This window comes from Chrysemys picta, chromosome 3 (assembly GCF_011386835.1).
Source record: "Chrysemys picta bellii isolate R12L10 chromosome 3, ASM1138683v2, whole genome shotgun sequence".
Classification (NCBI taxonomy): Eukaryota; Metazoa; Chordata; order Testudines; family Emydidae; genus Chrysemys; species Chrysemys picta.
Genome location: NC_088793.1, coordinates 190,411,831 through 190,439,057, shown reverse-complemented (window position 1 = coordinate 190,439,057; position 27,227 = coordinate 190,411,831). Strand labels below are relative to the sequence as shown.

At 45.7% G+C, this 27,227-nt stretch overlaps 1 protein-coding gene across 3 annotated transcripts in view; it reads left to right on the top strand.

Annotated features, from left to right (window-relative positions):
* Positions 1–608: 608 nt before the first annotated feature.
* The window catches only part of BFSP1 (beaded filament structural protein 1), a 71,822-nt gene continuing 45,203 nt past the window's right edge, over positions 609–27,227 (top strand). For 2 of the 3 annotated variants that reach the window (XM_065589672.1, XM_065589673.1), the window contains exons 1-2: positions 609–732; positions 21,456–21,519. In XM_065589672.1, coding sequence (XP_065445744.1) covers positions 636–732; positions 21,456–21,519 — 161 coding nt within the window. In that variant the 5' untranslated portion in view covers positions 609–635. Of the gene's footprint in view, positions 733–21,455; positions 21,520–24,479; positions 24,866–27,227 lie in introns of those variants that run through there. The other variant, XM_005313480.4, reaches the window with a different exon arrangement.

Below are 27,227 nucleotides of genomic sequence, written 5' to 3'. Positions count from 1 at the left end.
GAAGTAACAGCTGCCCAAACTGAGCTTGAGCACTCCTGAATGCTGAGGTGTTCAAATCTGGAGGGCAGGTGCTAGATTCCCTTTCTGAATATTAGCTAAATCTGGAAAGGAAAAATCATTTTCTGCTTCCATGGCTCAGACGTGGAAATCCTCCTACGTGCCTGGTTCTGTATCTAAAGCTGCCCAGGTCCAGAGCCTCCCCTCCCTTACTTTTCATTTTAAATTCTAGTGGGATCCACGTACCTCCTTTGCTAGGCTTCAGATAGAGAGGGGCACTGTCCATTTAGTCCACCCAATTCTTTCTTTGGGGGCTGCAAGGTGAGGTCACACCAGTATCCCTAATCTAGTCTGGGGATGTCTTCTGAAGGGGATATCTGGGCCAAAGGCTTCTACTCCTTGGGCACACTTGTTCCCCGTTCCCAGGGCCACCCCGCTCTAGCAGTGAGCTCTCCATTCACAGGAAGCTGCAGCATGAAGTTTCAGCTACCTCACTCCCTCACCTCCCTTTCCTGTTGGTAGTGGCCAAGGGAATGCTGGGAAATGTAGTTCTTTCCCTGCTCCTGGGCTGACTCTATAGGCAGGGAGCTAAACAAGGAACTACAGCTCCCAGGGCCCCCTGTTAGTTCTCAGCTCCCATGCTGGATCCCTGCCCCCCCTGCAAATGGGCTGCCCCAAGCACCTGCTTGTTTTGCTGGTGCCTAGAGCCGCCCCTGGTGAGGAAGTGGAGTGGAGGTGAGCTGGGGGGGGGGGGACACTGGAAGGGCCTCCCGCAGTAATGGGCGGGGAGGCGCACAGGGGAACTACTCCCTGCCCCAGATCGCCTCCGCTCTGCCTCCTCCGCTCAGCACACAGCCCCCGCTCTAATTCTCCTCCAATCGGTGCCGCAAGCCTGAGAGGGGAGGAGAATTAGAGTGGTGCCAGTGTGCTCAGTGGAGGAGGTGGAGCGGAGGTGAGCTGGGGTGGGCTCCCCGGGTGGGGTTATCTGCTGCAGAGGAGGCTCCCCGGGCCGGGGGGGCGGGGGGCGGTGTTAGCTACCGCGGAGGGGGTGGGGTTAGCTTCCGCGGGGGGGGAGCTCCTCGGGCAGGGTTAGCTGCCGGGGGGGGGGGGGAGGGGCTCGTAGCCGCTGGTGGGGGTGTGTGGCGGGCGGGCTCCCCGGGGTGCGGGGACTGGTTTAGCTGCCGCGTGGGGGGCAGCGGGTGGGGTTAGCTGCTGCGGGGGTGGGGTGGGGGCGGCGGGCGGGGTTAGCTGGGTTGGGGGGTGGCGCAAGGTGGAAGTTTCACCTAGGGCGTGAAACTTCCTTGCCCTGTCTGGCCTTAAAGCCTATGAGTCTACGGGTCTGTACGTTAGAGTGGGAATACGTTCCTTATGAAACATTCATTTTTGTGTCATTAGGCCAAAGGAGACACTTAAGCAGTAGCTTTTGGGGTGGCTTTATTGACACCTCTGCCGCCCTAGTGAAAGTGATTATCATTGAGAGCTTTAGAACATGGTGATGATACAAAAAGAGTTAAAGTGTTGGAAATAAGATAAAAATACATAGTAGGCCAAATTTACAAAAGGCAGAGGTCCACTTGTACTCACAAAAAATGCATATAGTTGCATAGGCACTTATCATAATTTCATAAGCAAAGGAGTAAAGTGACCAACCATTTGAATATGCAATTATAGTACATGGACATGCATGTTTTTTATAAAGACCTGCACCACTTTTTTTTTTTTTTTTTTTTTTTTTTTAAATTTGGCCTGTGGTATTATGGAGCAGTGATGGAAAGTAACATTCTCTTGCTGGAAATTTTGGAGTGGTGAGCTGCACTATACTTTTGGTAATATGCCTGATTAACACTATTTTGTGGGGTATTACAAGAGCCTATAAATAATATAACAACAATAATAATACCGAGCTCTTATTCGCACTTTTCATCAGTAGATCTCAAAGCCTTTTCCAGAGGAAGTCAGAATCATTATCCCCATTTTAGAGATGGGGAAATTGAGGCACAAAGAGATGAAACTATTTGCCTAGGGTTACACAACAAAGTAGACCAGGGTACAATATACTCTGTCAGCTTTCATTTTCTCTCTCTCCCATCCACTGGCGGAATTTAAACTTTCCCAGACACTCAGAAGTCATGCCTCCAACAACTTCCTCACTTGCAATACCCTCCTTTCAATTGGTACAGCAAAGGACCAGAATGATATTGTCTCTAAAATAGAGAAGGATGGAATGTGATGTGAAAACAGAGACTGTCAAAAGGGAAAAGGTTAATACTGACTGAGTCTTTTCTTCATCAGTTCTGAAAGGAAAAAAAAAATCCTCTATAATAAAAATGCAGGTCATTCATCCTCAAAGCCTTAAATGGAACCCCAGTTGCAGTCTTACAATTGATATATATAAAAAAAAAATAGAAGTAAATACATGTCAGAATTCAATAGCTGATAGAGTTGGGATTCAGTTAGGGATGGGAGAATCCAAAAAGATTACTCTGACCTTAGTTCATATGGCCTCAGGATTTGAAGAGATTCTCGAATGTTCATATTAAATGGGAACCCTTAATATTCTGACTTGCATTATAAAAGTAAAAAGAGTTGATTTTTCTCCCCCCCAAAGGCACTCCACTTTGCTTTTATTTAGCAAGACAGTCTTTTTGATCCTTTTCATACCGTGCTTTGTTATCAAATGATGAGTCATAAAAATTTCTGATTTAAAATAGACAGGTTTCCTTATTTCTTTATTTGCATATTTTACAATGTACAACTCTGTCTCTCAGACTGTGTGTTTGCGATCTACCCATCTTGACCTCTTTAATGAGTCGGATTGGGCCATATTGTTCACTCATGTGATTTTGCTGAAGTTAACATTTACACCAGTGGGCAGATTTGGTCCAATCTTTTGCTATGATTGACTAACAGTAACAGGTAATTGCTAAGAATTTAAAAGTAAGGTAAATAAGATGTTCTAATCTGTGTTAAGTTCATTCCAGGCCATGGACTGAAGGATATGGAACATAGAAAGGAGATTGTAAATGCTTGAATGATATTAAATTAGACTGTTAAAGCCTTTAATTTTGATTTATTCCATGGCATATATTGGGGAACCAAGTTGCACTCATTAAACACAGGTCAGAAGTGGACCTTGATGATTTTATACATTTATAAATGAGTACTGAAAACAACTATTTTGTCCTCCCAAAATGGGGATGGATTTGTATGTTTATGTGGACGTATAAATATACAATTTGTTTTCTTAAAGTCTGAGCATATATAATGATCTTGATTCTCCCCTCTCATAAACCATTTTTAAGGCAGTATAACTCCATTGACTTCCCCATCCCCTGGCAGCAACTTCCATATTCAGGTATATTCAAATGCACTGGTAGTTCTGTCGAGCCTACACTTCAGTTTGCCATTTTCTCCTATTTATGTGAAACTGCTAAACTCATTTGTCATGAAGATATTTAATCAGACAATGCCATAGGCAAGGCAGTGCACTGCAAGTGCAGATTATAGGGAGTAACACAATTCATGCAGTGCCCAGATATAGAGTCAGTCTGCCTCTAACGCAGGCAGAACATAGGAACAATGGAGTTCCCATACTGGATCAGACCCAGGTTCAGCTAGTCCAATTCTCTATCCTGAGACTATGTCCAGGCAAGTAATGACTCTGAAAAAGACTTGGTGGTCAAGGTGGATAATCAGCTGAACATGAGCTCCAAGTCCGATGCTGTGGTCAAAAGGGATAATTCAATTCTTGGATGTATAAACAGGGGAATATTAAGTAGGATTAGGAAGGTTGTATTACCTCTGTATTTGGCACTAGTGCAACCAGTACTGGAATACTGTCTCCAGTTCTGGTGTCTACACTTCAAGAAGGATGTTGAAAAATTGGAGAGGGATCAGAGAAGAGCAACAATAATGATTAAAGTATTGGAAAATATGCCTTATAATGAAAGACTTAAGAAGCTCACTCTATACATTTTATCAAAGAGAATGCTAAGAAGTTATTTGACCACAGTCTATAAGTACCTGGAGCAGAAATTTGATAACGGACCTTCAGTCTAGCAGACAAAGATCTAACAAGATCCAGTGACTGGCAGTTGAAGCTAGACAAATTCAGACTAGAAATAGGGTACACATTTTCTAACAGTGGAGTGAGGTTTTGACTCTTCCCCGCACACCATGCTGGTGAGAGCAGCTGAGATGGCACAGAGGGGAAAATCATAGGTGCCCGGTAACATTCTGGCACAGGATACTTGCTCCTAGAGGCAGGGGGAACCAAGGACTCCCTCCGTCATAATTTGGTCTCTGGTCTGCTTCTGCACACTGCCCCTTATGGAGGGCGAGTGGTAGCTCACAATCGAATGTCACATGAGAAAAGAAAGAAATCAGTACCACATGCATAAAATCTCGACATTTATTTAAGCAAATTTTGCTGTTCTGGGGCTTAATTAATTTTGAACTGCTACATTTTAAGACATTATGTTGCAATGAGCTAAATATAAGCTGACAGTTAAACATAGCTTTGGGCAGTCTTCTTTCTGTACTTACACATGGCCAGTAATTTATCTACATCATTTCTTTCGTCAATTTGCTAACTGTTAACTATATAAATCCTGTTTTAACATTTTTAAACAGTTTAAAAAATAGACGAAATTTAGACTTTCATTATAGAAAGAATATATAAAGAATTTCATTATAAACATGCCTCCAGATGCAGTTTAGAATAATTGTGATGTTGTAATCCCATATAAGCCTTTTTTTTTCTTTGATGCATAGATCAATACACTTTGATAGAAAAGGAAACATCTAAACCTAAAGTCTACATTAAATGGCAGCAGAAAACTATGTAGCAATTGCTTTGCATAAATTCCCTGTTTTCAGATTCACCGAGTTAACCTCCAGCATAATTTTGCATTAATTTGGTTTTAACACTGGATATTGTACTCAAGAGGAGTGAATGGGGAAAAACAAACAAGCTGGCTATTATATATGAAAATTAAAGTTAATTTCTTAATAAGATGCATATGATGCTCGTTATAAAATAAATGCTTCACTATCAAAAAATGGATACTTTTTAAAAATTAAAAATATCCAAAATCTAATATTCATTTTCAAAATTATATAACTTAAAAAATAAAATTAAAACCACTCTGAATAAGTGTTTCAATCAGTAGTCTTTTAAGCCATATGGTAAGGTACATTGGATGTACATCTAAGAAAATATTTTCAACCTGTCTTCATTGAGACTACTTGTGGGTGTAAGGGAAACAGGATTTGATCACAGATAGCTCTGGTGTGATATAAAAATGTAAGTATGGAGAAGATAGCAAGGAAGTCTGAAAATCACCAAAATTCATTCCCAGGAGAATTCTCTTCTGGGTACTCCCTCATTAAAGCCCTGGATCTTACACTATTAAAGTCAATGAGAGCTTTGCCACTGACTTTAATGAGCATAGGATCAAACCCTTTGGTGAATGAAATTGTCTGTAGAATGGGACACCTCCTTTATTGAAAGTCAAATTGGAATAATATGCAACATTCCCTCCCTGACTTTTCCTAGGCTCGTGTGAACCAAAGACAGAAGCTGGAACACCAGTTTAGTTAAATCTGTCAGACAGTGAGTTCCTAGTAATACAAGCAAATTCAGAGGCTCTGTGATTAAAAGAGCAAAAATTACCCTTGATTCTATTTCTTTATTTGGATCAGTTTGTGTCAATCTTCATATAATCTATTTACAAAAGAAAAACTATATTATTTACCCTTGAAAGTTCCCCCACTCTTCTACCATTGATCATCTTTAGATAACAATTGCATTTCTCTGTTCTACACAGTCATGTTCAGAGAAAGAAAGCATCCATGTACCAAAATAGTCTCTGTGTAGCACACTTCAAAACATTCTGCCTTATTACAATATAATGAATTTAAAATCCAGAAGTCTGATGAAGATGGTTACCAAAGCAATAACTTCCAACTTTCAGATTTTTCTTTTGAAAATTACTTAAAATTGCCATTAGCTAGAAATAAATATTTAAATGTGTCTGTCACAGTATGAAATATTAAAAATGTAATACACTTAATTACCTGATTAACATCTCTGTGTATGAGGTGAGGAAACATTACCAGTGTGTGTGACAGATCGCTGACCTCCAGAATGGTAAAATTAAAAACACACTACTTTTCATAGAATCATAGGGTTAGAAGGGACCGCAAGAGTCATCAAGTCTAGCCCCTTGCCAAGATGCAGGATTTCTTGTATCTAAACCATCCAAGACGGATGGCTATCCAGCCTCCTTTTGAAAACCTTCGGTGAAGGAGCTTCCAGGATCTCCTGAGGCGTCTGTTCCAGTCTCCTACTGTTCTTACAGTTAGGAAGTTTTTCCTGAGATTTAATCTACATCTGTTATGCTGTAGTTTGAACTCATTGCTTCTTGTCCTGCCCTCTGTGGAAAGAAAGAACAACTTTTCTCCATCTTTTTATGGCAGCCTTTCAAGCATTTGAAAACCACTGTCATATCAGCTCTCAATCTCCTCTTTTCCAGACTAAATGTATCCAGTTACTGAAGCCTTTGCTTGTATGGCTGCATTCCATCTCTTTGATCATCTTTGTTGCTTGCCTCTGGACCCTCTCCTGTCATCCATGAATTTGCAAATATTCCTGCCAATGGATCTGAGATTTCTTCAGCTAATTCCTTTATTACCCTCAGGTGAATAGCATCAGGCCCCACAGATTTGAATTAATCCAAATTGGTCAGAACATCTCTGATGTCTTCTTTATTGTCTATGGTAACTCCGTTAGTCATCCGGACACATGTTATTTTTTGTGAGAAGACTGATGCAAAGTAGGCATCGAGCAGTTCTGCCTTCCTATCATCTTCCGTTACCAGCTCACCTTCTCCATTGAGCAGCGGACCCACACATCCCTTGATCTTTCTTTTTTGTCAGATATATTTGAAGAACCCCTTCTTGTTGTCTCTAACATTCCCTGCCAGCTGTAACTCATTCTTTGCCTTGGCTTTTGTGAATTTGTCCCTATACACTCGTGCTGTTCCCATGTATAATTCCTTGGTGACATGCCCCTCCTTCTGTATTTATCCCTTTTGGTTTTTAGATAGCTAAAAAAGCTCCTTGTGCAGCCACATTGGCCTCCTGTGGCTCGTCTTATCTTTCCTTGGTACTGGAATAGCCTACTATTTCTCTGAGTTGGTTGAAATCTGCCTTTCTGAAATCCAGTGTCCTTGTTTTGCTCTTCTTTCCATAGGATCTTGAATTCTGTCAGATCATGATCACCTCCTCCCAAGTTTTCAACCACCTTCATGTTTGCAATTAATTCATCTCTGTTGGTCAAAACTAGACCCAAAATCTAGTTGTTTCCTGATTCAGAAAGTTGTCCCATACACGTGCTAAACAACATATAGGATATATTATGTTTTGCTGTAATAGTCTTCCAACAGATATCAGGGAAAATAAAATCCCCCATTCATATTAGGTCATGTGTTAGTTAATCTTGTTACCAGCTTGTAGTATGACTCATCCACTTCCTTTTCCTGATTTGGTGATCATAATAGATCCCCACCATAACATCACCACTGTTCTTTTCCCCTTTTATCCTCACTGAGAAACTCCGGGTAGGTCTGTCACTCATTTTGTTTGAAGCAAATAAACCTTTTCTACTATTGTGTTATCACTGTGCCTTTAAAGATGACATTGTCTGAGGCTAAATTTCTCTCACATCAATACTTTGATATCTCTGTAAATATCTCAGGGCTTACTTTCCAGGCACAGATGATTTTGAACCAGATACCTGTAGATCAGTAAGTCTCAGTCGCCTGTAAAATACAGAGAACCACAATCCTACTTGGTGAACCTTCATGGACATCAGTGGAATTACACCAGAAAGGAGTTTGGTTCAGTTATGTAATCTATTTTATAGTGGTGCCCATCACAGAGGGACTCCAATATAGATATTACAGACAATAAAACTACATTAAAAGAACTTTATTAAGATTACAAATTCAAGCACTCAAAAGTTAGGAAATGCCAGAATTAAGGTTGCCTGTGCCACTGAATGTGTGGCCTCAGGTCTTATTTATGACACTTTTCAAACTCTGGGTTTACTCATCATTATTGTATCTGAGTACTTCACAAACATTAATAAATTTATTTTCACAACACTCCTGTGAGATGTGGGGGGATTATTATCCCTATTCTACAGAAAGAAAATTGAGGCAGAGAGATAAAGGTAAAAAAATTCCACTAATTTTGAATGCCCAGTTTGAGATGACTAGAACCTGATTTTTCAGAGTACTTAGCATTATATGCTGCATTATATGTTTAAAGCACAGCTCCCATTGATTTAAGTTGCAACTGAGAGTGGTCAACAGTTCTGTAAATCAGGTCCCAGGGTCTTTTCTCTCACCAGGCCTGGGTCCTCACCCCTCCAGTGGGACAGCTTCCTCCTTCTCCTTCCCTTGCCCTGTGCCACAGAAGAGAGAGAACTGAGAGCACAGGAGAGACAGTCTCCTTGCTCTCAGTTCCTGTTTCCAGTGCAACCTCAGCCTTCAGCAGCTGGGAGCAGCAATTCCAGGGAAAATTCAGCTCACACTTGGCAGCTGAAGGCTGGAGCGTGCTCAGTGCAGATGGAATCTTTGGAGAATTTATCTGGAAACTCTAACAAGTCTGGCTCATAACTTGACCAAATGTAGGTGGATTTTTCATAGGGACAGAAAAATGCACCACCCTGATACCGGGCTTCATGCCAAATTTCAAGTCCCTGCTTGAAAGCACAGAAGTGCTCGAGCTTCTCCACTGAACAGTTGTATGCATTTTTTAATTCATGGGCCAAACTGTTGGTGTGGTAACCCATAGCAAGAAAGAATATTGTGTAGGGTCCTCAGAGGGGAAGGAGAGTGTATTGTCTTTCAGTGAGAAAGCTGTTCCAGCTGGTAGCTGCAAACTTGTCGCAACTAAGCCAGGGACAGATCCAGCTCTAAAGAGCTCAAAGGGAGCCCAGGTAAGGGTGATGGAATCTTAGAAACCACTGAGGAGGTGGGTGAAGGTACCATTGACACTACAGTGCAGGGGGGCAGTGTGCTCCCAAGTAGGAGAGAGGCAGGGTCAGGCCTCTACCCAACCGAGGGTAACACATCCCTAAGGCCGGGGGCAGGAGAGATGTCAGTAACTGTGGACGCCGTTCCCAATGCTAGCTGTCAGGGATTTGCAGCCAAGCAAAAGGCAGAGCCCTCTCTAGAGAGCATAAGGAAATGTATACTAGAAGGAACTCCAGGAAGGGAGGGGGGTTGGACATTTTTTTGAAGAGGATGGAAAGCTGTATAGAGAGGCCCCTGTGGGGAAATAACAGCGGCCCTGGGCAGCCCAATACACAGCTGGTTGTATCCAGCCAACACCGTGGGGAATTGATGCTATTACCACATGATGGTCCTTTTGCTGGTCACTTGGGGGTACAGAAGACGTATGACAGGCTGAAGAGGAATTTTTACTGGCCAGGAATACAGAATGACGTGAGAGACTATTGCAGGTCTTGTGCGGTGTGTCAGGAGAGGAAACAACCTGGTGGACCCCAGAAATCTCCCCTGTGTCCCTTGTCTGTGATACAGGAGGCATTCCTGAGGGTAGCAATGAACACTATAGGCCCCGTGTGGCGTCCCACTCAGAGAGGTGGTGGATTTTGCCAATAGGTATTGTGACAGACCCAGACCAGTGGGGTACAGGAGTCTGGTAGAGGGCAAATATACTGGTCACTGGATGAGTAGTTTTCTGTTCCTTGAGTGACCAGAGCAGGGGCTGTACTAGAATAATCAGGAACCTGCTAGAACCAGTTAAGGCAGGCAGGCTAATTAGGACACCTGGAGCCAATTAAGAAGAAGCTGCTAGAATCAATTAAGGCAGGCTAATCAGGGTACCTGGGTTTTTAAAAGGAGCTCATTTCAGTTTGTGGTGGGAGTGTGAGGAGCTGGCAGCAAGAGGCGTAAGGAGCTGAGAGTGAGAGGGTGTGCTGCTGGAGGACCGAGGAGCACAAGCGTTATTAGACACCAGGAGGAAGGTCCTGTGGTGAGAATAAGGAAGGTGTTTGGAGGAGGCCATGGGGAAGTAGCCCAGGGAGTTGTAGCTGTCATGCAGCTGTTACAGGAGGCACTATAGACAGCTGCAGTCCACAGGGCCCTGGGCTGGAACCCGGAGTAGAGGGCAGGCCCGGGTTCCCCGCAAACCTCCCAATTGACCTGGACTGTGGGTTCTTCCAGAGGGGAAGGTCTCTGGGCTGCTCCCCAACCCACATGGTGAATCTCTGAGGCAAGAAAATCCGCCAATAAGCGCAGGACCCACCAAGATAGAGGAGGAACTTTGTCACAGTATCCTGAGGCGGCCGCTCTGTCTAATATAGAAGCTGAGAATGTGGCAAAAGCCCTTCTCACTACATTCAGCAGAGTGGGTTTCCCTAGCGAAATTTTGTCTGATCGGGGGGCAAATTTCATGTAGCAAATATTCAATGAGCTATGGAAGATGTGTGGCATGAAACAACTTAAGACTGCCCCCTATTGCCCCCCCAGGCCAGTGGTTTGGTGGAAAGGTTCAATGGAACCCTAAAATCCATGCTGGGAATGTATGCCCAGAAAAGGGGCCAAAATTGGGATGAGTTGTTGCCCTTTCTGTTGTATGCTTACAGGAAGGTATCCCAAGAATCCACGGGGTTTTCTCCATTTGACGTTTTATATGGCAGAAAAGTAAGGGGGTCCCTCGATCTCATTAAAGACTCATGGGAAGGATGCAATGAGGGAGGGAAGATCCAGTAACTGAGTATGTTCAAAGGTTCAGGAAGGAGTTGAAGGACATGATGGAAGTTGTCCAAACCAACCTCCAAGACAGTCAGGCCAAACAAAAGGCGTTGTATGACAAAAATATTTGTAAATGCACTTTTGACATAGGAGATTTGGTGATGGTACTCAGCCCCACGAAAAAGTTCAAAATGCAAAACTCCTGGGATGGGCCCTTCGAGGTGGTGAAAAGGACAAATGTGGACACATATCAAGTTAAGAAATCCCATAATGATATTGTCCACCAGCTGGTACATGTGAACCAGCTCAAAGCCTATCACAGCAGAGAGACTGTAGTAAACAGGATCTGTTGTGTGGAAGGGGAAACGGAGGCACACTCGCTCATTGATTTGATGACTGAATGCCAAGGTGGCTCAACTCTGGAAAGCATTGAAATCTGTGGAGAATTAACACCAGTTGAAAGGGGGGAGGTGTTAACAGTGCTGCAAGGATACAGTGGGGTGTTTTCCAACAAGCCAGGAAGAACACACTTGCTAACCCATAAAATCCTCACCAAATGGACACTACCTCCCCGTACCAGGCCTTACAGGGCCACTGGCAAGGTGCAAGAGCAAATTCATAGGGAGATACACAACATGTTGGACATGGGAGTAATTAAGTAATCTAACAGCTCTTGGGTATCCCCTGAGGTTTTGGATGGCACTGTAAACTTTTGTGTGGACTATAGAAAACGTAATGCTGCTACTGTAACAGACACGTACCCTATGCTGAGAATTGATGATATGCTGGATGTACCAAGCCAAGCCAACTACCTCAGTACTTTCGATTTAACTAGGGGTTACTGGCAGATTCCCCTGCTTAGTAAGAAATAACAAACACAGTTGTAGAAATCAGGATCAGCTAAAGAAAGATTAATGAAAAGGGCTGAATTTACTGTGGACTTGTCTATGCGGGGGTGGGGGGGGAGGGGAAGCTGCAGTAGCTGCTGCATAGTAGGTACTCTGCACTAACTCCCCAGGCACTCTTACAGTGCATTTGTTTAATATGCTTTGGAAGTGTACTAAGCTAAACTGTACAGTAAGAGTGCCCATGCGGGGAGTTAGTGCGGAGTAGCTAGTCCACTTTAAATTCACATCCTAGCTTATTGAGCACTAACTTCTCCATATAGACAAGCCCTGCAACTCAGGACACCTGCCCACACAAGGGAGTAAGAACTGTCCTTTATAGCCCTGCATGAGCTACCCAGACCTTTGGTCTAGGCATGTGGGAGTAAGCAGATGGTGAATGCACCATGGAGCAAGTAGGTGGCGATTGGGTGGAACTTTGGCTCCATCCCCACTACTCAGCACAGCTGAGCCAATGTGAGGGGACATCATAATTCATAGTCTAGGCTATACGTAAGTTTTTACCCCCCCCCTCCCCCCAGAACAAAAAAGAAGCAGGAGAGGACCCTGAAAAAAGTAATTGGGCAATTGAAGCCAGGGTGTGACCTGCATGCTTGTAGGCTCCAGGCTGTGAGCCACAGCAGGATAGCATTTAAGGCACCCAGAATTGCAGGGCAGGCAGTGATACAACCCCTCTCTGGTGTAGGTTGAACCTCAAAGGCAGGGCCAGCTCTAGGCACCAGCGCTCCAAGCATGTGCTTGGGGCGGTACTTTCCAAGGGGCGGCACTCCAGCCCTTTTTTTTTTTTTTTTTGCTTGGGGTGCAAAAAGCCAGGAGCCGGCCCTGAGGGGAGGTGAGCTGCGGTGGTAGGGGGCGCAGGGAGGGCCGCAAGAAGTAACCCTGGGGGGGGGGCAGAGGAACCGCTCCCCCCAGTTCACCTCTGCTCCACTGGCCCTGCTCCCCCGAGCGTGCCGCTGCCGCTCCGCTTCCCCCCCTCCCTCCCAGGCTTGCCACGTGAATCAGCTGTTTTGCGGCAAGCCTGGGAGGGAGGGGGGAGAAGCAGAGCGGTAGCAGTGCGCTCGGGGGAGCAGGCGGCGCGGAGGTGAGCTGCGGCGGTGGAGGGCGCGGGGAGGGCCGCAGGAAGTAATCCGGGGGGGCAGAGGAACTGCACCCCCCAGCTCACCTCCGCCTCCTCCCCCGAGTGCGCTGCCGCTCCACTTCTCCCCCCCTCCCTCCCAGGCTTACCTGGGAGGGAGGGGTAGGAGGGGAAGTGCGGCACGCCCACGGGAGGAGGCAGGCCCGGGGATTTGGTGAAGGGGTTGGAATGGGGCGGGGAAGAGGCGGAGTTGGGGCGGGGCTGGGAGTGCTCGGGAAAATTGTTTTGCTTAGGGCAGCAAAAAACTTGGAGCCGGCCCTGCTTAAAGGGTCCTAATCACTCATTGCTCTGGGCTGGGCCTAGTCACAGGGTCGCCCACAATGAGTATCCCTATGCATTACAATTATAATTTGACCAACTCTGTAGGTTCTTACAGACTGAACAAGTTGCATCTTAATCTTCTTTTTGATAAGGTAAATAGTTGCTGCTTCTTCAGTGTCTCAACTTTGTAGCTCTTCCCAAGCCACATCTAATTTTCAACATCCTTCTTAATGTGTGGAGGTCAAAACTTGACACGGTGTTCCTGGGATGGTCTCATCGATGCCATATGTAGTACTACCAACTCCTGAATCTGACTTCATATTCTCCTTTATACATCTAAGGACCCAACTATATTATGTCTAGACAGTTACCTTTATCAAACACATTTGCAAGTTTGTCAAAGAGTGATATCAAAGATTCTTGAGAAAACCTTTTTGCCTAGAAGCCATGTTGATTGTCCTTCATTATACTTCTGTCCTTTACTGACAAAGTCCTGTATCACCCATTTCATTATTTTTCCTGGTCTAACCAGCCTGTAATTATCTGGAATCATCTTGTTTACCCTTTTAAAACATATTGGAACAATATTTGATTTCTTTTAGTCCTCTGGAATTTCCCCAATTTTCCAAGATTTATTAAATTTTGATAAGCATCTCTTGACATCAGTGTTCTGTTCTCTTGATAGGCTCTTTCAGAAGGCACTAAACTCCCACCATGTTCCATGCACACAGGGGTTTCAGAATATTTTAGTTAAGAACTGACATGGACTGGAGAGCAGAATTTTTCTCTTTATGTTGCAGTCAACCTCATTTGGTTTGGCCTGTTATCAGAAAAGTGTTCAACGGACTGTTTCCCCCAGAAGAAATATTTATGAGCAGACTAAATTCCTTGGAGGAGCTCAGTTCAGACTTGGGCTTTATTTTTCTTACGTCCCAGGTGTATCCAAAAGTTATGTCTCATCTCTCATTCTGATATCTGCAAATTAAAATGGTAGCTCTTTTTCCATTTTCCTTAGTAACACTTACGTGCTAAGAAACCTCAGCATTGTGCTGTTTATCATATTTAGTGATGACAGAAGATATTATCTGCACAGCATCTTGACGCAGCTGGCTGTGCCTTGCATAAATATTTTAACAGGTTTTTTGGAAAAAGAATTTATAGTGATCCCAGTGTGCTTCTTACACTGCTATTCACACCTGTTATAATACATATACAACATGTGGGAGGGATACAGAGTTCATTGAGCTGGAAGAAGTTGAGAGGAAAACCACTATTTCTTCAGCGTGTGATATAATAAATACACTCAAGTTTGTTTCCTTCATGAGGAACAGACGCAATGCACATCATACTGTGAGATTCTTCGGATTAATTTTTTTTGGCACAGATTGTTAGAGCTGGTGGAGTCCCATCTGTGCACACTTGATTGTTACTGTTATGTGGTGTTCAACATTATTGCCAAGGTTTAGATCTCAACAAGGCACTGTCACTGACAAATAATAGCTTTGACTGTATTTAGGCTTCAGGAAATCACTGGCATTTATCTTCACCTTCAAATCACTGGCCATGAAATCTTCTACAGTGGCTGGAAAATATAGGTTGCTTTCAGTGAGCTTGATTATGACTTGGCTTACCCAAAGTGCAGGGGTGTCAGGGCAAAGGATTCCCCATTACATCCCTGTGTGAGCTACCTGGACCTGAGATGGAAGGGCTCATGTATATGTGGGCACTGTATGTGTGTTGCTACCCCCATCCAGCAGGTGGGTAGGAAAGGGTGGGGAGGGGGCACAATGCAAAAAACAGCTGAGCGAAGCCAGCCCTGAAGATGATTTGCTGATGCTATGAACTAGTAATAAAACTACTAACCCACCCCACCCCCCCACCCCCAGGAGCAAGGGAGAGGCACTGCAGGAATTGAAACTCTCAAAGGCATTAATTACTTCCTGTGCTGCTCATGAGATAGCCCAGCTATGCACTGCCCCCTACAGGGAGCTTGTGGCAAAGCCACAATCTAGCCTTATTTTACAGCGTTGGATTGTTGCTGCTCTTATTTGATTTCCGCCCCAACCCTGCAGGGTGCTGATGTAGAGTTGCCAGGTATCTGATTTTCGACCAGACTGCCCGGTCGACAAGGGACTCTGGCAGCTCCGGTCGGCACCGCTGACAGGGACGTTAAAAGTCCGATTGGCTGCTGAGGGGCTAAGGCAGTTCCGTGCCCAGCTCTGCGTGGATCCTGGGAAGCGTCAGAAAGTCCGGCTCCTAAGCGGAGGGGCGGCCAGAGGGTCTCTGCGCACTACCCCCACCTGCAGGCGCTGCCCCACATGCCAGCTCCACAGCTCCCATTGGCTGGGAATCTGCAGCTGACGTGAATTCGGCTAGGAGCTGGAGGAACATGCTGCCGCTTAGGAGCTGGAGGAACATGCTGCCCCTTCTCGGGAGCCATGCAGACTTCCTCCATCCCTGGGAAATGCCGGGGCAGCATTGATGTGGCTGCTAAGGGGCCGCCTGAGGTCAGCACCTCCCAGAGCCCCTGCAAACTGCACCAACCAGAGCCACCTGGAGCCCACAGCCCAAAGCCCCTCCGCATCCCAGACCTCTGCCTCAGCCCAAAGCCCTCTCCTGCACCCCAAGCCCCTCGTCCCTGGCCCCACCGCAGAGCTTGCACTCCTGCCCCAGAGCCCTCATCCCCCCCCATTCACTCCAACCCCCTGCCCCAGTCCGGAGCCCCCTCCTGTACCCTGATCCCCTCATTTCTGGCCCCACGCCCGGAGCCTGTATTCCCTACCACACTCCAACCCCCAGCCCATACCCCACTCCCACACCCCTAATCCCCTCTTATATCCCCAGCCCCAAGCACCCTCCTGCTCTTCCAAGCAGCTGCCCCAGCTAGGTGGCCCTGCTCCCCACAAGTGGCCAGCGGCAGTTTGGGGAGGAGGAGCCAGGCGGAGATGCTCTGAATTTGCACCTCCCTTCCCCAGTAGTCCCTCCCTGGGAGCCTCCACTTCAGCCTCTCTGAGCTCTCGAGGGTATGTCTAGACTGCAATTAAATGCCCTGCTGCCCTGGCTCAGAGGACTGGGGCTGTAAGATTACTGTGTAGACATTTGAGCTCTCTGAGTCCCTCCCCCTTGGGGTCTCAGAGCTTGGGGTTCTTTGGCCTGTGTTATACTGGAGATCAGACTAGACAACCATATTGGTCCTGTCTGGTCTTAAATCTCTATGAATCCCGTCCAAGCAGGAAATCACCAAGATACAGACAGTTTGGCTTTGACAGTTGATATGCAGTGGAAGGAACAAACTTTCATGTTTTCTGGGGAGAATTAATAACATTTAATATAGGGCATAAAGGAAAGAGAGGATAATGTTAATGTTGCCACTCTGGAATACGGGGAGGATAGTGGTTTAGGGTCTGCTTGTGCTGCTGTAGTGAAATGATTGAGACAGCAAAGCCAGCATCAAGATCCATCCTGATCATTTCCTTCTACCTTTGGAACTACCCTCTTGCGCTGGTGCTCTTATTCAGAGACAACACACATATCAGGAGATTTCCACCATTCTTAGCATCGTCATTGTTCTAACACATTTCAGGACCTTTGCTCTTGGCTGTTGTTAGACGCTTGTTTTAACCCTATATCCAATATTATATTCTGGGCACAAATAGAAGTCTGCCTGAATGTGGCATTTCCCATTCTGTTTATTTCATCCACATTCTCATAAGTGGTTCTTCCTCCATCAAAAAACCACATGCCGTTACTTTGGCATTATGCAGTGTTTTGCTCATTCTCAGTACCGTGGAATTCATCAGAGTCCTTTGCTTCAATTTCCTCTGCGTGCGGGGCATGAAAGCGTCACCTATGAAACCAAGCATTTCTGAATAGCCATCTGTATGACTGTCAGAAAAATCAGTTTCTCAAGGAACCATCTAGTTTGATCCGAAAGTCACAATGCTCTGATGGCTTTTATATAAGAGGGTTGTGAATTGTGTTACAAACTCACCTTCAGCTTAATCTCTCATATGGACTAAGAACGATCCAGCTGTTAGTAGTTCTTGCAAGGTATGTTGCTGCAAACTGGTGGTATCCGTTCAGGGAGTTTATTGTAGGCTTCTTTGCTGAAGTGACACATCTAATTAGTGAGTATGTATTGGCATCCATGAAAGTTACCACTGCTGGTGTGCTGAAGGAGATGGCTCTGCGTAGGAATGTGCTACTTATGGTGTAGTGAGCATGCTCAGTACATCTGCTGAAGCCACTGCCCTTCACTTCATCTCATTTGCTGCCAGACATTCCACAAAGGTGGGCCATTATTCCACTAAGTAAACTTACCTTACCAACACAGGCTGCCAATTCAAGGTAGCTATTGTATACATCCCTTCACTTCATGCTGTGCAGCGCTGGGTTGGGTTTGTTTGCAGTTCTCATCACCAATTACATTATATTTTTTTTCAATTGTGTGGTTTTATAATTCTTGTTATCAATAGATTCCTTTTATAAAATGTGTAATTTGCCTCCAGGGATAAGAGGGTAGCTTCTCAGCTGGTGCTAATTGATGCAGCTACATTGATTTCAATGGAGCTTTGATTTACACCAGCTGATGAGCTCTCCCAAAGTATCTGAAGACTTAATTTTGTCCCCTTCTGTTATGTGAAGCAATAATTAAACTCATTCCATTTTGTCTCAGATAAAGTATGTTCTGGCTGATCCTAGTGTTAATTCTCTGCTCCCTTAAATTTACCTTTATAATAGGTTCCTATCTCTAAAATGCCTCTTTGAGAACATTACAAAATTTGCTTAACTACATAGCCAGGTGATAGCAAAATCACCTTCTTGAACCAAAATCACCTATAGAACCTTCTTGCCTGCAATAGAAAAACTAGACCATCTTTTATGCATCATAGTTCATTGATCTGTATACAAAATAAAACTCAGTTTCAATTTTCTAAGAGCTCTTGAAGCAAAGTCCTTCCATTGCCCCTAAAATTTCCATTGCTGGGGTTTGGCCATAGACTGCTGATGTAACCTCTGTAGCTGCTGTTGGATATCTGGCAATGTGCACAGTTTGATATTTTTTTGTACTGCACCAGTGCCACCAAGATTGGGGCCTCATTGTGCTAGGCACTGTAAAAACACACAATAAGAGAAGTCCCTGCCCCAAGACAAAGAGTGGGAGACAGGAAGTATTATCTCAATTTTATAGGTGGGGAACTGAGGCATGGATGGATTAAGTGACTTGCCCAAGGTCACACCGAAATCTGAAGCAGAGTGTGGAACTGATTGTAGAACTCTTCATGAGTCTCAGTCCAGTGCCTTGACCACCAGACCCTGGGGTAAGCAGTGCCCCCCAGACATCAGGAATATGATCTGATGCACCTGGTTTATTTACAGGGCACGTAAATATACTGTGTGATTTAAAAGAATGCAATAAGGCTCTCTCTCTCTCTGTCTCATTTACATTATGCTGAAGGCATGCTGTAGTTGTGCAGTTTATAAGTGAATGGGCCGGCTTCCCCTTTCATTATGAGTCCAGCGGAGGACAACAAAAATGATTAGGGGGCTGGAGCACATGAGTTATGAGGAGAGGCTGAGGGAACTGGGATTGTTTAGTCTGCAGAAGAGAAGAATGAGGGGGCATTTGATAGCTGTTTTCAACTACCTGAAGGGGGGCTCCAAAGAGGATGGCTCTAGACTGTTCTCAGTGGTACCAGATGACAGAACACGGAGTAATGGTCTCAAGTTGCAGTGGGGGAGGTTAGGTTGGATATTAGGAAAAACTATTTCACTAGGAGGGTGGTGAAGCACTGGAATGGGTTACCTAGGGAGGTGATGGAATCTCCTTCCTTAGAGGTTTTTAAGGTCAGGCTTGACAAAGCCCTGGCTGGGATGATTTAGTTGGGATTAGGTCCTGCTTTGAGCAGGGGGTTGGAATAGATGACCTCCTGAGGTCCCTTCCAACCCTGATATTCTATGATTCTATGTGTTAGTCAGGAGTCACTCCATTGCATGTAAAACTAGTGTAAATGGGAGACCTCTAGTTCTTAACCTAAGACGTTGTTACAGCATACTCTTGCTGTAGTACTATAGCCCTATGATGTTGGCTAGAAGACCTTTTTTGACACTAGTTATGTATCAGCACTAACTAATGCACTTGTATAGTCACTCAGGGATGTCCTTAGGGAGATGTGGGGCCTGGGACAAATCAGTCCTCCCCAGCTTGGGGGCCCCACTCTGCATCAGCGAGATGGATCCGGCCTGGGGCTGGGCTGCCCATGGCAGCTGGCAGTTGCCGGCGCCTATCGTGGGACTGTTGTTGGCCATAGCACCACGGCGGCTCAGGGCTCCAGCCAAGGCGGGGGACTCGCTGCACCGAAACGCGGGCGGCCAAGCTGGGCGCTGTCTCTGCTAACTGCCAACAAGATGGTGAGCCCTGCAGAAATGACAGATTCGTCTTCCGGGACTGACCGCGCCGGCCAATCTCACCGGCCCGCAGGGCCCCCCAAAGTGCGGGGCCCAGAGCGGTCACTCCGATTTGCCCTACCCAAGGGGTGGCTCTGTAGTCACTGTTGCCTTTGGGCCACATTGTCCCTGGCCCTTTTGTTGTGCTTGGGAGGATGGAAGTATTCAAAGAACTTATGCTCTTCTCCCATAACACTGCACAATCCCTCTCTGAGCTCCTCTGGCACCAGTGCTATTCTGCACAGCCCTAAGTAAAGGGCAGCCCCTCACAGTCCCCGTTGAGTCATTTAAGAGTAATAACACTTATTGCTGGGCCAATTCTCTGCTGATTACATTGACTGGACTCCACTGGGAATGCATCTGCTGTAAGTCTGCCTACAGTTTGTCCTGCTGTTTTTGTGACAGTCTGTTGCAATTTAGACTCCCTCAGCTGCAAGTGAGTAAAGTTCAAAGCAATCTAATGCGCAATGAAAATTGTTCACAAAATGAAATAGTATGGGCTCGGCAGTGGCTTTGCCACAAGCCCCATGTGATAAATAGTGCCGATGAAAATATGAATCTCTTGAAACTGATGGGACATCTTGCACGAGCAAGACTTAGTCATCTAAATAATAGCTTGCAAGATCAGGTCCCTATGTGAAAAAAAAATGCTCATGGAGTCTTTGTTATGCTCTCAGTTTCCATTCAGCGAGACTTTATTGGCATGACGAACTAGATTAGAGTAGTCTACTATGAAGTTTGGATCCAGGATTTAGGGATATACAGCTGTAGGGCACTGAATCAGGCCCCATACAAAAAATATACATGCACACGTGCGTCTTTATGTATTAAAGGAAATGTTCAGTTTGGACAATAAAGAGCCCATCTCTTCAAGCCCTGATTCAATTGTTATTCAGTCCTGACGTGGCAAGTTGCAGTTGATGTCAATAGAGATTTTGCCTCCGTGAGGACAGAGTGATAACTGGGGTCTTTGACCTGCTGCCCTATGGTGAATGATGGTGGTGCCTGGGGAAACAGGAAGAGCGCAAAGAGCGTTCAGCAACAGGAGGCATCTGTAGTCCTGGCACTCCTCAGAGTGCACATACCGTTTCCTCTATGTCCTCTTGTACATAAAACCCTCTAAAGAGACAGGGAGAGAGGTAGGGCCAGGGACCTATTCCTGCCCCATCCCCTGGCAATGGCCAGCAAAGCTGGCCATTTTGATAAAAGGAGACGGTGTTTCATGAATGAGGGGTGTAGCAGTGGACACTCTCTCTGGGATCCAGACAGCTCAAAGAGGAATTGCACCTGGGCTGGCGCATCCTAAACATGGAATTGTGCCTTCAAGGCACAACAGAGCCCCGAGCAAGGACTTTAGGATTGGAGCCCCTAACGCTTCACGCTGGTACCTTGAGGTTTTCATTCTCAGAGCTTGAAACCTGACCACAGCTTCATTTGGAACAGGTTCAGAAGTGAATCTCGATTGTCAGCTAGACAGACTTTGACCAAGCTGATGCTTGTTCTTAGGAGAAAGTGGAAAGGGATGAAAGAGAAACTTGGCTTGTGTTGGCTTAAGGGAGTGCAAAGGACTGCGAGCAGATTGATGGTGCTGTCAAGAGCATGCTAATGCCACCTTTCATTGGAATGGTCACGGAGCTCAGTTATCCATCCAGCCGAAAAACAAATGAGCAAACAAACCAGTTTAATAGGTATTTGCTCTAATGATGTACAACTTGTGTTAAAATCCAAAAGAGGGGGAAAATGGAAAATACCCATTTTGGGGGCCATTCTGATAAACTCATACAGTACATTTAAATACAAAGCACTGTTCTGAATATCTCGCTATTCCGCTGTTCTCAGGAGGACTAGCGAGAAATAATTTGGGACGATGAAAGAAAGATCCAAGTGGCTTGTTTTAAATAATTTCCCTTTTTGATATTGCAGGTCATAGATCAAAAGGATATATATGCGCAGCACACTGTCTCCAGTGGGTTTCAGACACTTCCAGGTAACAATTTTCCATACATTTCATTAATGAACATACAGACAACAATGACCTTTCAGAGACTTAGAGCTTTGTCTGAAAAGAGAACCCATACAGAGCCCAAAGGTGGATGATGTCGTTGTTAGGGAGCTACCAGGAGTGCAATTAAAAACAATCCAGCATTTAATGTGGTAGTTTAATTTCCTATAGTATTTGTGATGTTCCCCATTTGAAGTAGAGGGAATTCTAGTACTCTGGCACAGTGAAATACTATGGCACTGAATGGGCTAGATCCATAAACTGGTATAAATTGGTCGAGCTGCTGTGACTTCAGGGCTACACTGATTTATATCAGCAGAGGATCTGGCCCTAAATGTTGATTTTTTCTTTTAATTGTGCCCTCTACAGTGCTGCATTCATATAGGGGTTTGGGTACCTGTATTAGGTCTCTGCATGCTTAAGTGTTCCTTCTGCACTCTTGTGCAGATCCAAGTCCCTATCTTAGGCACACAAATGTGAAAAGTGGATCTACAGGGCCAGATCCTCGCTCATGCAAACTGGTTCTGGCTTCAGTGGAACTATTCCAGTCTACACCATCTGAGGATCTGGCCCTTTACATCAGGTATGAGCTGTGATCCTTTCTATTTGAGAAACTAATTTGAAAGCAAATGCATTCAGTTAACACACATGTGCACTGAAAAAAGTTGAAGTTTATAGGTTAAAGCAGGGGTTCTCAAACTTCATCGCGCCGTGACCCCCCCCCCCCCGACAACAAAGTTACTACATGACCCTGGGAGGGGGCAGAGACCGGGCCATGACGCCTTGGGTGGGGGGATAGGAGGCCACAGCCTGAGCCCCACCACTCTGGGTGGGGGTGGAGCTCAGGCTTCAGCTTCAGGCCTGGGTCCCAGCAAGTGTAATGCTGGCCCTGGTGACCCCTTAAAATGGGGTCACGACCCACTTTGGGATCCTGACCCACAGTTTGAAAACTGCTGGGTTAAAGTTTTGCTGAGATTTACAACACAAAAATTGCACTGAAAAATTGGTCCTGCTAAGATGCCTCCTTGAGACCTCTTTACTGAGTCAATAAAGAGATGCAGCCAAAACAATGCCATCTCTGTTGGATGTAGCCAAGAGAACTTCACAAAAATCCCAGAATTCCTATTTTATTTGTGAACACATGAGAAAAGGAAGCTTATCTTTGGTGCAGAATCAGTGCTACTTCTGATGTTGCAGTGCAATGAATTCCATGTCCATGGTGCCAGTTCTGAGTCAGTACTGTACACATGTAATTATGGTCATTATTATGCAAAAAGAAAGCGGGGACATCTACCTAAGGCTCTATGCTCCACGCAATAAAATTATGAAATCAAAATTAGGTTATCCACATAACTCCAAACTTCTCTCTCCCGAGTTCTCATTAATCTGATCTCTGTCAAAGACCCACTTCCACAGCAGCTCACAGAGGACTACGTTGCTCCACTAGGTATCCTTGTCCAGCTTAGAGAGAATGTAGATCATAGCCAACCCTTGCGGCCAGAGCTGTATGGAAATCAGTGGTCTCTTCTCAGTATTATCTTTGAAAATCAGACCCACGGTTGTTGTTTTTTGTTCAACATGTCTAAAACTCATTGCATCATTGTTAACATGGTGCCAAAAGTATGAATGATGCTTTACATGCTGTGTCAGATAAATAGCATCTTTCTCCCAATGAGCATACGAACCAAGCACCAAATTTTCAAAAGAGCTCAGCACTCAAAATTGGGGCCAGATTTTCAAGAGCCCAGCTTCTAAACTTGCATCGCAGTATTTGGCCAGACTTCCAGGGGAACGCTGGCTGTGTGGCGGGTGCTGAGCAGGTTTGAAAATCTGGCTCTTATTTAGGTGCCTAAAAGGGAGCTGAACTCTTGACAATCCGGGGCCCAGATGGGGTACATTAGAGTGAGGAAGTGAGGGCAGCCCCAAGGGATTGATCCTGTGCAGTGTAAGTGTGGAGTGCTGTAAACACCAGGGAAATGATCAGGAGCTAAGGCTTATAATCGCAAAACCTAATTTTGTTTCTTTATATGATTTAGAACCCAATTTCCAGACTTCTCCTCCTCAGTTACTTCCACATGCGGGCAGCTAGATTTGCACTTAGTTGCCTGAAGCAGCTCTTAGGGTACATCAGTGTTGATGAGGGTTCTCAGGTGTACAATCTGGGCCTCTAACGTAGATGTGCCCATGTTTGAAAAGCAGCCTCTGATAAAAGGATTATTGACAGAGGCCTGCTGAGACACCATCGTAGTCTCTGAATCCCTTGCTGCGATGCTGGGTGTGGTTCTGGAGCACAGAGGGTAGGACAAGTCCTATTTTGCCACTGGAAAGAGAGAAAAGCATTGGAGTCAATGTCTCCATTGCTCACAGGGCAGGGCTCACTTGCACTGTCCTTCTGTACACAGCTCCCCTTTTGTTCTGGAACAATCACAAAAAACATTAGACCAGCCAAAAGGTAAACATGACTCTTGCTCATCCCCTCATGCAAAACCCCTGATTCAGCAAAAGGATTCCATACACTGTCCTCATACAAACAACCCCAAGCCCAAAAAACCCAGCCACCAAATGCTTTGAACTCAAGCCTCTAAAATTGCAAAGTCTTTGTTTTGTGATCGCTTTATAGCATTCTAATCCACCAACAAAAGCTGGATGCCACTCTCTCTTTCATACTGGCCACACACAATTGCAGCTCATGGAAAGAAAGAAAACAGTCCCCCAAACTGCTGACAGCCTCTGGAAAGGCAGAGAGGAATGAGGCGGGGCTATTTGATTTTATTTAATTTGCTGGTGGCTGGCATTTAGTGCCACACACTGCCGTGGAGAGAAGTCATTGGCATTTGAGGATGGGGGGCCTAGCTTCTATTTCTCCCCCCTAAGTCCCCCAAACACATTTCTGATCCAAACTGGAGAGACAGAGACACACGGAAGAGGGGATCTTGGGCCTGCACGGCCTCCCCCAAGCCATGTATAGAAGTAGTTACCTGCGAGAAGTGCGCAAGGAGAAGTATGAACGATCTGATGCCTATGATGAGCTGCGGGGCACCTCAGACTTCAGCAGCCTGGCCCAAGCCCAGGGCCTGGAGAACCTGCAGGAGCTCAACGAGAGGTTTGCCAACTACATCAACCGGGCCCGGATGCTGGAGCAGCGCAACACTATCTTCCGTAAGCAGCTGGAGACGTTCCAGCGCACGGATGTGCTGGCCGGCTTGGAGGAGGCCTTTGCTGAGCAGATTGAGCTGAACCGCCTGCGCATCCGTGAGCTGTCTGCCGACCGGGCCAAACTGGAGCGTGAGGACAAGGATTCACAGCGCATGCTCGATGAATACCGTAACAAGTAAGCCAGCCAGAGTCAAGGGTGCTGCCCAGCTCCTCACTCTGGGTGTCTCTTACCCTTACATGTTACCACTTTCTAAGGGTGTTTATCACTGTTAGGACTACATACCATCTTTTATCTCTAGAAGCACGTTACTCTCAAACAACTTTAATTTCACCTTGGTCTGGCTTTAGAAAGCTCTCTTAGTGAGGTGCACTTCTTTAGGGAAGGGGGGTGAGTCCCATTTCTCGTTTCAAACTTCTTCCGCCCCTGCTTTCAAATTGTGTTATTTGCTAGCTGTCCCATACTAGGCGAAGGCCTGGCTATCCTCTAATTGCCTAATGAGTCCAAAAGCCATAAGACGTGGCCCACGGGGCCAGGATCTGTCCTGGATGTTTGTGTGTGGCTCCTATATTGACTTCGGTGTGCCCAAGAGCAGGGGCGTGCTCAAGGGGGGGGGGGAAGCTGGGGTGTGGGCCCTCACGATAATCTTCTCTGGCCCTGGGAACACGGAGGCAGGGAAGAGCGAACTCCTGCCGAGGTGCAGGGAAAAGCGAATTCCTCCGAGGCCAGGGCAGGATGGGGGAGGGGAGGGAAGAGTGAGCTCCTGGAGGGATTGGGGCAGAGTGGGGGAGGAAAAAGCGAGCTCAGGCCGAGGAATTGGGGGAGGGAAGAGAGAGCTTCTGCCAGGGTGGTGGGGGCACCGAGCTTCTTCTGGGGTGTGGAGGGGGGAGAGCGAGCTCCTGGGGGGCACAGAATATGCCCCTCCAAAAAGAAGAAGAAAAGTGATGAACGTGACTAGGAGCACCCGGGAACCCCTAGGCTGCATTTCATGAGAGTACTGCTCTGGGGCACCAGTTACGGGCCCCACACTACAAGAAGGATGTGGGAAAATTGGAAAGAGTCCAGCGGAGCGCAACAAAAATGATTAGGGGTCTGGAGCACATGACTTATGAGGAGAGGCTGAGGGAACTGGGATTGTTTAGTCTCCAGAAGAGAAGAATGAGGGGGGATTTGATAGCAGCCTTCAACTACCTGAAGGGGGGTTCCAAAGAGGATGGAGCTCGGCTGTTCTCAGTGGTGGCAGATGACAGAACAAGGAGCAATGGTCTCAAGTTGCAGTGGGGGAGGTCCAGGTTGGATATCAGGAAACACTATTTCACTAGGAGGGTGGTGAAACACTGGAATGCGTTACCTAGGGAGGTGGTGGAGTCTCCTTCCTTGGAGGTTTTTAAGGCCCGGCTTGACAAAGCCCTGACTGGGATGATTTAGCTGGGAATTGGTCCTGCTTTGAACAGGGGGTTGGACTAGATGACCTCTTGAGGTCCCTTCCAACTCTGATATTCTATGATTCTATACTCCTGCCTATTAGCAGTAGCATGGTCTTTGCAGGGAATGCATAGGTAAGCACCCTCTTAACTTTATGAGCATCGTGCTTATGCCTGCAAGAAGCACAGTAAAAAAGGCACAACCCACTTGGGAGGTTGAGGGGCAAAGGTGACTTTTGTCTAATGTATTTTCATGTCTCTCTAGCACAAAGCCAATTTGCTGGTTATTCTTAGATGGCTTAAATCTCTTTGAAAACTCATTCATGAGCTCTATGGGAAGACTTAGATTGTGAGGAAAAATAATTATTAATGATTTTTGCCAAGGCCCAGTCATGCAGCCAATAATGCAAATTTACTCCTATGCTAAGACTATATTTACAATGTAAGCCCTCAAAAGGGGGGTATATGGTGCCTAGTCCTTTGACGTTCTGCATAGCAGTAAATTTTACCCATTAAGGCATTAAATCTGTGTGAGATGGTTGTCCTCAAAGGCAGATAGCACCTTGAATGAACATGAGGCTTCTTCTGTATGGGATGGTTAGGCAAGAACATCTCAACTCAGGCACTAAGATCCGGTCAGTTAGGAGCTGTAGAAGCAGAGTCCTAGACCAAACTCTGCAGATGTGCTTATTAAGGAGAGATGGTGGCCTCTCATAGCTAAGATTACAGATTTTTTTAATATATGGAGATATCCCATCTCCTAGAACTGGAAGGGACCTTGAAAGGTCATAGAGTCCAGCCCCCTGCCTTCACTAGCAGGACCAAGTACTGATTTTGTCCCAGATCCCCAAGTGGTCCCCTCAAGGATTGAGCTCACAACCCTGGGTTTAGCAGGCCAATGCTCAAACCACTGAGCTATCCCTCCCCCCCACTACAGGACAATTTATGAGACTGATTTTGATCTCATATATAGGAGAAGAAAGAGAAAAGCAAATGCTTGTGTTTAGGGTTAAGTCAAAAATAGGGAGAATGTTACTGACCCCTCAGTAAAGTGCTTTGGGATCTCCTGATGAAAGGCACTAAAGACGAGCCAGGTATCGTTGTTATTACTAAAA